Source organism: Ammospiza caudacuta, chromosome 1 (assembly GCF_027887145.1).
Source record: "Ammospiza caudacuta isolate bAmmCau1 chromosome 1, bAmmCau1.pri, whole genome shotgun sequence".
In the NCBI taxonomy this organism is placed as follows: domain Eukaryota; kingdom Metazoa; phylum Chordata; class Aves; order Passeriformes; family Passerellidae; genus Ammospiza; species Ammospiza caudacuta.
The window spans coordinates 36,700,963-36,715,568 of NC_080593.1; the positions used below are offsets into that span (position 1 = coordinate 36,700,963).

Here is a 14,606-nt window from a genome sequence, read left to right on the forward strand (position 1 = left end):
TTATTTATTTGCTACTGCGAAGCTGAAACCAGCAGTTAGAAATATCTGTTCCAAAGCAGAGGTGAAACTACCTGGTACAGATATTTTATTTCATTACTAGTTCTGTTCCTCAAATTGATACAAATGGCCTCCTTCTGTTTCTGTCTGTCTGCTTGCCTGATCAGTGGAGCTAATTGTCAGAGCTGGGGAGATCTCCTATACCTAAACAGAAGATATGCAGTTTGTAACCTGCTTAATTTGCCTTATGTCCTGGATGGCCCTCAGTATGTTGTTCATTAAAGTATCAGCTGTTTCGGCTGTTGCAGTGGCAACCTAAGCATAGGCCTATTTTTCTTTGTTAAAAGGCCAGATTGTCAATAAATAATACACATCTTACCAGATAATTTATTACCACTTAAATATGACAGTACTTTATGTCTCTCCCCGTTTGTGTGTCTTAGTTTTGATTGTCCAAGGAGGACGAGGGCAGGGAGTACCCTGGTACCATGGAGGCTGAAGAATAAGGCTCATTAGCCAATCAAAAGCTAAAAACTGAAGCTTTGCAGTTTCAATTGACTGAAAGTAGGTTGAAACCTTCTCTTTTTAAAATAGGGAATTCCAGGTTGTTATAAATGTCCACATACATGAAAGAGAGGAAACATCCCATCTGTAGTGACATATTTTTGATATATAGAACAATCAATTTCTAATTCAATCAAATTTGTGACAGTTAAACTCTTTAAAAATGTTTTAACATACATTTAATCTCAGATACAGAGGTCTGTAACATCAGCTAGCTGCTCACAATTCATACACTGCTTTGTAAATTACAATCTTTAGTACGTCAGGACAGAAGTAAACCCAGACATTTAATTATTATCCTGTACCAATCATGCTGGCCTCAGCTAGAATTCTGATTTACTAGTCTTTCATTATACATACACAAGTACAATCAAACGTGTACAGTTCAATTTTTTTAAATTAAGAGAATCTGCCTTTTCCATATGTAAGAGATATAGCCATTTAACATAATTTGAACATTTCCTGGAAACACTTAATATGTAAGGTATTTATGGCCAGTAACCTTCGTATTATATTTCTGTGTAGTCTGAGTAAAATATTCAAAAGAATGATTGTATTCTCATTCTTAGCTTATGTATAACTTTTTATAATGTACTAGTTTTAAACCACTTTGAATTACATTTACAGAGGTTGTATTAAAAAAGATTATTCTGTTTTATTTTGCTGTTCAGTAGGTTACTATAGTTTAAATGGAAATTTCTTCTTGGTATTTTAAGGTTCTCTAAGCATGTAATATTTATTAAAAAAATTAAATTTCTTTTTCATTTAACTTGCTTTTTTCCATTTTATACTACAAATATTATTACGCTACACATATACTAGGAAGCGAGATGAGAGCCAACTAGTTGATCTTTAACTTGAAATTGGGGAGAGCTAGGAAAAGGAACAGAAATGCTCAAAACAGCCTCTCCCAAAACAGGGTCACAAGGAGTTGTTAGAAGAATGACATGAGGCTGACAAGTGATTTATGCCAGTATTCAGGCAGAGTTGTATCTGGAAAGACCTGGAAACTCCCAGCTCAGATGACTGAACTGAGGTAGTGTGCCAGTGTCGTTAGTGAGAATGGTCTTGTTTTCATACAATGAATTAGAGTGGAACTTCCAAAATGACATTTTAAAAATTTCACTTGAAATCAAGAGAAGTCGTGGGTGCCCAGAGAAGCTGTGAATGACCATCCCTGGAAGTGTTCAAGGTCAGGCTGGAGGAGATCCTGAGCAACATGACTTAGTGGGAGGCTTCCTGCCCATGGTGGGAGGGCTGGAACTGGATGGTCTTTAATTTGTCTTCCAACCCAAACCATTCCATGAACAGACATCACTGTCCAAAAGGTCATCCCTAGTATCTGCCATATCAACCACTGAAGGCCATTGCCCTACATGATGTTTGTGCCAGTTTCCCATGTCAGAGAATAACCCCCAAACTGGAGTTAATGCAACGTGCAACTCATGTGAAGCCACGAAAACCCCCCATATCTACCAATTCTAGAGAGGGGAATCTGTCTCTTAAAGTTGGTATTTCACAAGTCCATGGCAGCCCTACTCACATTTGCTCCCACAACTGAAGTAATTAAAAAAAAAAAACTCCTGCAATTCCTAAATACAAATTTGCAGTAAGGCACTGAAAGCAAAGGGCTCACAAGAAGCAAATTTCTAAGAGCATATCAACACTTGTACAAATACATTATTTCAAGTAAAAATTGTACTGTGTGATAGCTAAGATAGCTAGATTTTCAACTAACTATATTAAATATATGCATTTTTAAACATGCATAGTGTCTCTGTTAACTGATCTTTTAATAAAAATGTCTAATACAGAAAAGAGGAAAATGAAGAGTTCTAGGGAAGCAGCTAGTGACAGCCGGAGTTAGCTCAAGATACACTGTGTTGCTCCAAAAGCCTTTGTCACTACAAGCCTGTTGCAGCTCAATTAAAGGAAGCTAAACAGCAGTTATTATTAATAAATGAATATTAAAATGCTTGTTATGTTAGCATATGGTGTTTGAATATGTAAAAACCATTCTTGTTTTTATTCATCCAATATGAAGTGAAACAGTCCAAAGATGGCCCCTTCTTCTCCATCATACCTGTGCCTTTAATGAGGAAGCCAAGCCCTGCAGAAGCACAAAGGTTTTGAACAGGACCACTAGTAAGAACTGTGCTGGTGGGGCACACTGATAATTTCTGGCTGAAGGGTAAAACTCCCCAGTGAAGGACACAGGGCTTTTTCAGGGCCTGGTGTAAACCACAGCATGGAACCCCAAAGACATTAAGAAACAATCACAACCCTCAGCTCTTCTGTTCCAGTATAATGCAAAGAGGTTCTCTGTTCCAATCTTGTCTTTTTAATGAAAACACACAGTAGCATGCATATTTAAAAGGACTCTTAAAAACACAATGCTATATTTCATGTACATGTCACTCCCTGGAGAGAAGATGGAATAACACACATTATATGGCACACATGACGTCATAAAATATGCTATCAAAAATATTTGATAAGAAAACAGTAAGTCTTCAACAACTCACTGTATTTGCATTCTGCATTGCTTTTACCTAAGAACGCATTTCTCACACAGAGAGGTGCAGACCTCTGTGTTTGTTTCCTTTAAATGAACCGATCTCTAAAAATGGAGGTAAATAAATGCTGTACAGGGCAATTCACATTAGCACTGTATATCTGGGTGAAGGGGACTGTAAGGGGAAAAAACCATTAACTTATAACACTGAGTAGCTAAGGACCAGTTAGAAGATAATGTCATTTTCTGACAGCAAAAATTCACTTAACCCTGTAAGGAATGTCCAGGGCCAAAACAGCCCATGTCAATTAAAATTTAAAATAAAAATTTGGGGAAATTATTTGACAACACATGCTTTGTCCAGAAAAGATGGCATTCACTTTATTTCTTCATTCCCCTCTGTTTTCTACTTGTTTTCTGTATGACACTAATATAAACCAGGATTTTCAAATTTCACATAAGGTATAGTTCTCAATGGAAATACTTTCTAGTGATCAGGGCTATGAGGTTAACACCAGAATAGCAAAATTCTCCAAAGACAAGCAATGGAAACACCCACACAGTATATGGCCAAAATGGAAATATGAATGCTCTGTTATAATTTCTTGTATTTTTTCACAGCAGGTTTGAGAAGCAGAAGGGATGCAATAGTGAGTATGAGGTCGGGAACTTATCTGGCTCAACTGGATTAATTTCAGTCATACACTCCAGTAGTTATCTTTGTCCTTCCAGCAACATCAGCCTTCTCTGTCCTCACCACCAACTGTAGCCCCTACACATGAAATATATCCTGCCAAACTCCAAAACACTCTGACCCATTAAAGGTTTCCCCTTTTCTTCTATTGAGAACAAAAAACACATTACATTTTTCTATGTGAAGTATGCTATTAAATAATAGCTTGTACACTAATTAAAGCAGATGTAATTGTGAGAACACACTGACATTGTTAAAGTAAATTACCCAATTTGTTAATAGTTTCATTTCAAGTGACCTTAATTGTATTAATTGTGATATTGTGCAAATTAAATTGAAGAGTATTAAATGCATTGTTCCAGTCTGTCCTTAGAGGATCAACTTTCTCATTATATCAATGAAATGGGAATACTACCTACCACGCTCTTCAAAACTTGTGTCGGAATGTGGTGGACACTGTAACTTGGAGTGAAAATTCATGGCAGAAAGTTAACCTAGTTACTCCATTTCAATGTAACAGAAACCATTTGGAAGTCAGAAAAACAGTTTGTCAGATGCAATATGCAGGGAGAAGGTACAACAATAATGTTTCTGAAATTTCATTCAGGTCTCACAAAGTCTCTGCTGGAGACAGAGCTATGATTCACCAATTTCTCTTTGAAAGATCCCTGTTTCAGAGGGGATCACACAAAAGCATTGTTAGAATAAAGTGAGTGAAAGCATGATCATCCTTAGAAGAGAGAATGCAGAAAGATGTCATCAAGTCAAAAGACTACCATAGTCAAAACAAAACATAATAATGTACACATATCCAAAAGCGTGTAAATTAAAATACAACCAGATCCACAAGAAACAACCAAAAATTAAAATTTCTTGAAAGAACTAGGATCCTCCAGTTGAAGTATTAGATTGCAAAAGTGAGAATCCCTGCCATAAATTTCTAATCAACTATTTTAAAATGCTATTTAAAAAAGCATAAATGAATGCATGTTTTGGCATTGTACCTTTTTTGTATCTTGAAAGAAAAATCAGACACAAGGAAAATAACACAGGCCAAATTCATCAACAGAAAAGGACAAAAATACTGTTTTAATGAATTTTAGAAAATGTTTTAAAGGGACAGAAAAAAGATGTTTACAGTTAAAGGCTTATTCAGAAGTTTTTAAACTTGCAAACAAGCACATTCTCATGGCTCATCATAACTTAAGATTCAAAGTTAATCAGTTATATAAAATCTGGAGAGCTACCAACACCCAGACCTTTCTCCAAATGACACTTACCTCATTTGTAATGATCTACTTTCATTTGTTCAGCTAGGTAACTGTCTCATGCCTAGCATCTGCAACATTAATCCTTGCAGCTGTTTCTAGTGAACCATGTCTTAATCTTCTCAGGCCACTTCTCCAAAATCTCAAGAATACTTTGAATTTTACATCTACTCTCCATTGTGTCAACAGTCCTGTCCCAAATAAACCACGTTTTCTATCTATTCCTTCACTGAATTTTTAATAAAAGCACTGAGTACTACTAGACTCAACATATTTCTGGAATCCTATCCAATGTACCCTTTCAAGCTGACAGCAAATGAACAAAAAGTAGTCGACGCATGCAGTTTTCCAAGCAGCTATACTTAAGAGCAATCCGTGTATTTTTGAGATTTCTTTAATTTTATGAAAACTGTGAGAGAATTTCGTAACTCCAGCTGGACATGACATCTTCTGGTTCTCCATCAAGTTTTGGTATCAACTGCACATGCTAAAAATACAACACTTCATGAAGATTTACAAATCTGACTAGATCAGTAACTAAATATTTCTTTTCAGCATGCTTATTAGGGCTGTGCTTTTTCCAATCACCCCATCTCAGTAAAAGCTTTTATCACTCTGCCTCTAAGGTTAGCATTCAGCCATGTTTAAAAAAGACAATTTAGATATACTGATATTCTACAATATTGCACAGAATATTTCCAGTGGACCACCACTCCACCGTATTTCTGTGATTCATGATACAAAAAAATTAAGATAGAGATTTTCACCAAGTTGATTCTGTATCACCCCTGAAACTTGAGGCTGCATTGAAAAACCTTGTCTTGAAATACTTTTGTGAAGACAACAACGGACAGACTGCATGGACAGGAACAACTGTATACTTTGATGCCTAAAGAGCTAACACCAACCATACACATGCTTTATTTAAAATGAAACATTAAAACTTCGAAGATCTATTCTGGATATATAAAGTTTCAAATTAAAATGCACTATGTGTTTCACAGCAAAAAAGGCTATGAAGATGAAATGGATGCTTTATATAAAATATTTACATAGATAGAACATAAGAAATGTACCATAGTTGGTAACCTTTATGACTTGGGGAACCATGTATTTACATATCTTTATCCTCGCATGTGCGTATGTGTGTGTTGTGTATATATTTTTAACAGTTGACAGCTGTTTTAGAGCATACAGTGATGCCAAGCTGAATGAGGGTCTTGATTACTTCAAGATTAGCTATCTAAAGTTTCTATTCATTTTAAGTGTTGTTAGTGCGAAGAGTCATTAGTCACTTCCTTGTCTCATAGAACATCAGCATACATTTACATTGTTAATGAACATTTGGGGTAAATGAATTAATGGCACTTTTAAACATCAATTCAATCCTAATAACTTTGTATGTCATAGAAATGTTAAGGTTGGGATAAAAATGAGAAACCTTTTCAGTCAAGGTAACTAATCGCTTCTGGGCACAATAAAGGGTAAAATTAACTTACGGTGTTTTTTAACAGGGTGAAAATTTTGCTTTTTCTTGAAACAGAGTTGAAAGAATTATCAATTTTTTTTTAAAGCAAACAGCAATTGGAAGAAAATGTTTATCTTTTTCTTGACTGGGGTAGACTAGAAGCAAGCTATTTGTCCTCTTGAAAATGGTTATTATTTTAGGTTATTGAAAAAAAAATTATTTTCAAGTTTCTAAATTATGTACAAAAATGCATTCGCTTTATCAAGCTAAAATGGCTTCGTATCGTTAAGATGTCAAATACGATAGAAAAGAAACACTGCCTAGAAAAGCTATTCCATTTATTAGTCAGGTTTTAAAATATTGTCTCCATGACGTACATTGTCATTTTTAAACATTGAAGAAGCTTTGTAAACCAATAAAAAAAGAGTGAAAAAAATAACTCAAAGGGACAAAGAAGTTTTACCAATATATTTGGAAGCAAACCATCAGCTTCTTCTTAACAGAAGTAATAAACCTGACTGAGCACAACTGGACAGAGCTTTTTAATAAGCACTAGTAAACAGAGGATTTATAAACAGATACACCCACATAAACTAGTTGATCTGGGTAGGGTCTTAGAAAATGTGACAAAGTTGTTTCAACTCTGTAATTTAAAATAAATTTTTTATTTTGCCCTCCTGGTACATGTGTTCAATGACTGGAAAATTACAGGTAGTTAAGGTGCCACTGTGTATAACTGAGTACTTGAGGAATGTTTTCATGACAAGGACGAGCTTTCTCATTAAGCTTATCACTTTCTTCTAACCAACTAACCTGTCACTACTAGCAAATAAGTAGAAAAGATGAGCAAAACAGACAGGCATTGCATTATCCAAGCAGTTTGTTCTCATTGTTCATTAGGGTCTTCCAAATACTGCATTTAACTAATTTGCTTCAGGTTATGTAGTAATTTCTATCTTTAGAGCCTATTCATTCTATCTCAGCTTTGAGATTTTTTTCAAATAAGAACATAGGGGCTGAGTCAAACAAAAATCAGACTTTGTATTTGCATAATTTTGTTCAAAATAATATACACTGAACTTAACTGCAGAACCAAATAAGTCAAAAAAAAAAAAAGGAAAAAAAAGGAAAAAAAAACCCAAACAAAAAAGATCCTTAAACCGAAGCAGTGTAAGAGTCCATGCTTGAGAAAGTAACATAAAGTCATGCTCCATTTCAATATTCTTATGCTGAAGTCAGTGTTTGGTTTATGATTAAAAAAGGATGACAGCACATTAAACATTTGGCTAATGCTTCTGTCTGTAATTGAAAGTTGACTTTTCGTGGTTTTCATTAGTGTCAGGGTGTTCCTCACATACTCTGTGAAATGTTCTTTAAGTTGCCCTGTTCAACTTCATTGAGTGAATTAAACAAATTATGACAGGTACAGTTATTATGACACACTTATATAAGGTATAAACTCAAAAAAAAGTACAGAAATACAAACTCACCTTCCCCTGGCTTGTTCAAAAAACTCTGCAAGGGATCAATGCCTATCTCTTGTTCCTCTGTTTGCAAAGGGTGGCTGGTTTCAGACACAGAATGATACATACTGGCAGTAGTAAATCCCAACTAATGAGTATTTATCTGGAAGAAAAAAAACAGAGAAACAAACACTTTACTATTCCTTTAACTATTTTTCAATCACATGAGTCAACAACAAAAGTACTTAAAACCTCCCCTTATTTTCCAGTCACATCATCACCATTAGCTGCCTAATTAGCAGAACAATAGTGTTTCCATTTGAACGTTGTAAATGTATTATTTGGAGTCCAAAAGAATTGTTATAGTTCCTACAAATATCACACTGCAAGTAAAAGTTCAAGTGTGGTTTTGAAGACTGTAAAACAGGGCAAGAGCTTCTTTCCATCCTTCTTCTAGTTTTCCCTACTCATCTTTTAGTCTGATTCCAAGGAGAACTGATGCTAGTTCTTGGGCATGATGAAGATTATGGAGCAAAACTGAGGAAAGACCATCATCATCACTCTTCTGGACCCAAGACTGTTCATCCCAGAAATCTTCCTTTTAACCACTTCTTTTTCAGAAATCATAGGTCAAGTATAACAGCAACAGACACAAAAAGAGAATGGATTAATACTGACTAGCATGATAGATGGCTTTGGTTTTATCAAGATTTATATTAACTTTTGTCTTGGTTCTGGCAAGAACAGGTTTTGCAGTCGCCAGGAGGTGGCATGGCCAGGGCCCAGAGGTTTTTCTATACCATGTCATGTCACTACCAGGGCAGGGAGAAAGGAGTCTTTTCTGGGAAGGAGGGTTTTTTTTCTAGTCAAGTAGGAATGGCAGAGGTTGGGTAATGCTGCTCTCATCTGGAGGGAGTGTTGTCAGGGTTTCCACAGTGAGCAAGAATGTTTCTTTTCTTGTCTTGTTATCAGTTTCTTTCTTTTCTTGTTGCTAGCATCATTACTGTTACTGTTCATTTTTCTTACCTCATCGCTGTTTCCAGTAAATTGTTCTCATCTCAACCTGTGATCTGTACCTTTTGTTCCTCCAGTTCTCCTCTCCATCCCAGTGCAGGGAGGAGGGAGGGAAGGAAGGAATCAGCAAGTGAGCTGTGTGTGCCATGTAATGGTTTCAGTGGGAAAACTTAACTGGAAAACACCATTTCTAAACCAGGATGGCCTTCTAGAAAGATGATGTTAAGGAAGCATTTTAAGAAACGTAATCGACAAAGACATCTTCCAAAACTGAAGGCCAAAAGGGAAGTAATGGCAGAACTAAAACTTTAGGAAGTAGGTGATGCAGATTCATCATCACAGGCTCCTGAATGGCACTCACATCACTATCAAGCAACTGAATCAGAACTACGTTAGAAGTTCATTTGAGGAGTGCTGGAAGCTAATACAGTCTGCAACAAATTAGAGGATGCCAATAAGAGGGTGAAAAGCAGACGATGTTATGATCAGTGCATAAGAAAGAGAAACGACCTTTCCAATGCATTAACAGTGCAAGAGTAGATTTGTCAGGACTGCATTTTAGTCACTGTACAGCAATTTATTAACTCACAACACAAAAAAACCTAAGCCAGCTAAATAGGTCTGATTTGCCCAAGCACACAAAGTAGCCACCTACGACTGCCAGATGAGTTTTAAATATCACTTACTTTAACTGCTTTGTTTACAAATACCATAACTTTCTACCCGCAACAAAATTATATTTAGAAAAAATTATAAAAATAGATATGAGAAGAGGTATGCATCTACACTTTCAGGACTGGCATATTAACAAATATGAAATCACTTCAATTATGCTTTTTCTTTGGTTCCTAGAAGGTATGGCACTGATCAGGTAGGCTTTGTACCTTCAGTTTACTGTCAATAAATGAAGGGGAACTGGAATCCTTAAGACTTTTTATGGTCTATACCTTCTTAATTTTACTATTAAGTTATGAGGAAAAAAACCCCAAACCCAAAAAATCCCAGGATAATTAACTAGTTGGGCCACTATTAGGCAATTACTTGAAACCAGTGCACCCAGGCTGTTTTCAAAAGCATGCTCTCTCAGCTGTATTCCCTGAGGGTTTATCCTCTATGTGCCCTGGCACTTGTGTTACCGTGGGGATGAAATGATCCCACCATCTCTCACTTCTGCTCAGCTAGTAGGGAACATCTGAAGGTCTTGGGAACAAGGAGCCAGTAACCGAGGGAAGGTAGGACTTACACTTGAGCAGTGGTACACCTTTATGTGAAATTATTACAATCATCATGTCATGCGACAAAACACACCACAAAACCACAGAATTGCCTTGAACAATTCTATATGAGGCCCAGCAAAATGTGCTGCGACTGTATGCATACCTCACGTGTTTCCTCTGTAATTTTAAAACTGCAACAATGAAAACTGCATGAATGGTATCCTGAAGAAAAATATTTACAAACTTGTTAGCCCATTAAATAACATTTACCTGTAGTCTTATGGCTGAAAAAATATAAAGAGATGTTTATAAATACCTGATATTTTAAATAAATAAAAGAAAAAATAATTTATTTAAAGAAAGAAAACAAAACCCGCACCAACTTCACAGAAGTAATTTTTTTTTCCTGGAATTTTAGCTGCTGCTCTTGTTTCTTTTTCTATACAGCTGTAAATATCTTTTTCCTGATCAGTTGATTTTGTCTTCACTAAAATGACAAGCTTTTTCCGACCGTGCTGCTTAAGTTTAACTGTTTATTTTTATGTTCCTTCAGAGATTGCTACACAATGTGACCAAAGCAGAACCCTGAGTGTCTTTCAAACTGAGAACCAGGCACAAAATGACCTTACCAGCCATTATAGTTCTAGCAGCCACCACTTAATTAAGACACAGTATGTTTCAGACTTACACTGTCTTACATCCATAACATGGTATCAATTTAGCCCTAGTAAGTTTGCTCTTCTATGTCCTCTTCTGTATCCACCTTCTTTTTTTTTAATACTCCCCAAATGCCATACCTTTGCAATCTATATGCACCATAATTTACTTTACAGACTGTTAGAGCAGCCTTAAACAGCTGAATAGATTTACTTTTGATATCTGCATAGTGATTTAATCGGTTATTTGTGTTTGTTTATGAATACATATGGTTAGAGTTAAAAAAAGTATCACTACCTATTAGTCTTCACTCCTTAGTCCAAGCAATTTTCTTCACAGTTTTATACTGAAGTTCTTTTCTACTCTTCTAACAAAGAGCAAAGGGAACTATTAAACAATTACAATTACACTTGGGATCTTTCTCTGAGACAGATTAATTCTTCACAGGTTTGTGGTTGATTTGTAATGGCATATAACATATTGTTCATATTAAATAAGATACAATTTAAAACCATTCTCAGTGTGAAACAATAAAAATGTTATAAACCGCTGAAATTCAATTACTGGATTACAAGACTTGATTCTAGCTGGCCCTAACATCACAGTGAAAGCACCTATTTCTACTTTTTTTTTAACCTCTAAAGTTGAAAGGCTAAGGAACTCAAAACACCAGGCATGCTTCCCACTACTGGGAGTTCAACTATTCTGTAATATACATGAGAAAATAATTAGGACCATGTATGAAACATTTATCTAGTCAAGGTAATTAGCAGAAACATGAATCCACTCATGAGCCCAAGGAAAAGGCAGGCATAGACTCTTTGGCTATTGGCCCTAAGTAACAGGAGGAGCCCTCATGTGCCACCAAGGACAGTGCCACAGGTTTGCTCCTCGCTGACCACACGTGGGCTGAATCCAGTCTGCCTTTCAGTGAAGGCAGCTTGTCAGCACATCTGTTCTCAACAAGGACCAAAAATCATTCCAGAGACAGGCTTACAGACTCCAACACAGAGCTCCACCAGATATTAAAAGGGTTCTGTGGAGGTACCTGCTTACAGCTTATCATCTCCTCTCCCACCACTTCCTCTGTATTCCATATGTGATGGAATACCAACTCGTTTTCATTAGGAAAAACTTAACTGATGTTTACTGACATTTACCTAACTAACAACCTCTTTCTACACAGCAGAGATAAACCACTTGCTGCATTAGATAGTCTGATTTAACATACCTGTTCTAACTCCTTTTTCTCACTGGGTATTTACTCTTAGTGAGTACTTAGTACTTACTTGGAAGTCGCTTGCTTCTTTTTTAGATGTGAGAAGGTTTATTCACCCAAGACCTTACAAATATTTTGCCTTCCCTATTAGCTACTCTAACACATTATGTGATTTCTACCACCTTTAGCCATAAAGCAGTCTTATATAATCGTGCCTTCACTAGCATTGCCATTCTGCCTGTATACAAACTTGTGAGTTTAGAATGCTTAAAAAAAATTACATTTAAAACATTCAAAACCAAAAACCACTTCTTCTCCAGACTGTCAGTGGCATCAGCCTCAATTCAGCCCCACTTCATCTTCCACTAATATGTATAAGTCACACCTAACTAGACAGAGATAACAAGGCAAAGATAAAAGTCTAATTGAGATATGTTTCTATCATTAGCTGTACTGCCAGTGAAGGACCCATCACTTTTGGACTGGAGCTGGGTGAAACATTGCAAAAACATGTACACAGAACTGTACAAGGCAGAAGACTCAGCTGCAATAAGATTATAATAAATGTTCATATAATAAAATGATTATAATTGATGTTCATAAAGAAGATGGAAAGTTCAAAATAAAAATAAAATTTGTTGCATTCTTTTAGCAGTGAGACTATTCACTACTACAAGCAGTAAGATTACCCTAATCTCAAAAATGTTGATAAATCAGTATTTCATAAACAAAACATAGCACAGTTTAACATGAATACTGTACTTTATTTCATGTCATAAGACATTCACTAATGTCTTCACTTGCCACAGATATTGAATAAAAGTTTTCAATATTCAAATAAGCAGTTTATGGATTAAAAGCATTGTTTCAGAAATGGTGACTAAATTAGTTCAATCTAAAAAAACTAAACGCACAAAAAATGTTTCCCTTAATCATCACTGTTTTTACGGACCTTGAAAAATTATTTACTGAAAGCACAAAACACACCAAAACATATCAAAATTAACATTTAAGAAGGGATGAGTATTCATACTGTTTGGGCAAAATTAGAAAATACAATCAGTTTCAGCAAGGGTATTTTGAAGGTGTAACTGAGTAGGTGAGACAGAATTAGGCAAAGCTTGTACATTACCCATTTTTTCCTCTCTTCCCTTCCCCCCATGGTAAAATGTAAGGAGAGGAACTGCAGGCTTGGGGAGATAATCAGGATGAGGGCTGAAGAACTGCCCAATTTCCAGCATTTGCTCCACTCTTGCTCTCTGACATCCTCTTACTTATAAACAATCAAGGAACAGAGCAAAATATTTTATGCTTGAAGAAAGGAAAATGAGAACCCACTAAACTCTGAGGACGAAGCTGAAAAACATTGCTGAATCTTGGATACGCTAAAAATAAAAATCAGTTTCCATCAGTACCAGCAAAGCTACCTGAATATCACATTTCTGAAAACTACTGAAGCATACCAAGGTATTTAAATAATACTTTGCATTCATTCTATTAGACTGCATCAACCACCTTCTCCAAATTATCTTTGGGCGTTTATTTCATGCCATATCCAAAGTTTACCATTTTAATTACTTAAATTGATGACAAGTAGAGGAAATACTTGTTTAGCTAAGTGATAAATTAGCTGCCCTGTGAAGTCAAATTGATTAAAACAACCTCACTTAAAGCAAGCGTCTGATGTGGTAATGGTCTTATGCATGTTTTGTTAAGTTTGACAGCATCATGTTATGAGGGTTCACAACTCTGCCCCTCATTTGTGGCTTATGAAGTAATCAAGCATGGTAGAACACTGAAGTGAGGATTTTCCAGAATGTGAAAACATTTTAAAGTAGGTAAGAAATTAAATATTAGAAGAATAAACATGCATCGTGTTTATTTAAAGCAAAGAAGCACAGATGTCTTCCAAATTATCTAGAAGCAGTCCCCTATCATGGGTTTTCTTGCACTGGCCAAATTAAATTATTCATCCTGAACCAAGAATTAAAAAAAAATAAAAAAAGAAAAAGCATGCTAACTAGAGGGCTGAGTAGAAGACCGTTCTGAATATGAACTTTGGAAAATGAAGACATGAGGACCATTTGATCTGTTTCAAGCTGGATATTTTGCCAGGACACTCATTAATAGGTATTTTTGAAAAATCTTTTCTTACCTATAATATTCACTGCTTTCTTCTTTGCTCTAGGAGTGATTTTTACTTAGAGACCATCTATCTCACAGCACTGTGATCTTCTGCTCTCCATCACTTGAGCTCTTTACTACCACCATCTCTATTTAAATACAGAAGATACTAGTCCCAGTGCCTCCAAGAGAAAAACCGCCAAAAAGCTCCACCAACCCAAACAACCCTCCCACACACACAGAGCAGCTCAAACCCAGCTAAGATTCCTACTCAGCCACTTCCACAGGTTGCCACCACCCACTGAAAATACACGCCTAGGGAAGAAAACTTACTAAGTCTGAAGAAAAGTGCACAATTTGACTAACTTTGGATAGGATAAAGCAAGTCTGTCTTCTTTTATAAAAT

General features: G+C 36.0%; 1 protein-coding gene across 2 annotated transcripts in view; it reads right to left on the reverse strand.

Annotated features, from left to right (window-relative positions):
- TBC1D5 (TBC1 domain family member 5) overlaps window positions 1–14,606 on the reverse strand; it is a 317,422-nt gene that overhangs the window by 177,893 nt on the left and 124,923 nt on the right. For both annotated transcript variants that reach the window (XM_058808336.1, XM_058808329.1), the window contains exon 3: window positions 7,997–8,132. In XM_058808336.1, coding sequence (XP_058664319.1) covers window positions 7,997–8,096 — 100 coding nt within the window. In that variant the 5' untranslated portion in view covers window positions 8,097–8,132. The remainder of the gene's footprint in view (window positions 1–7,996; window positions 8,133–14,606) is intronic.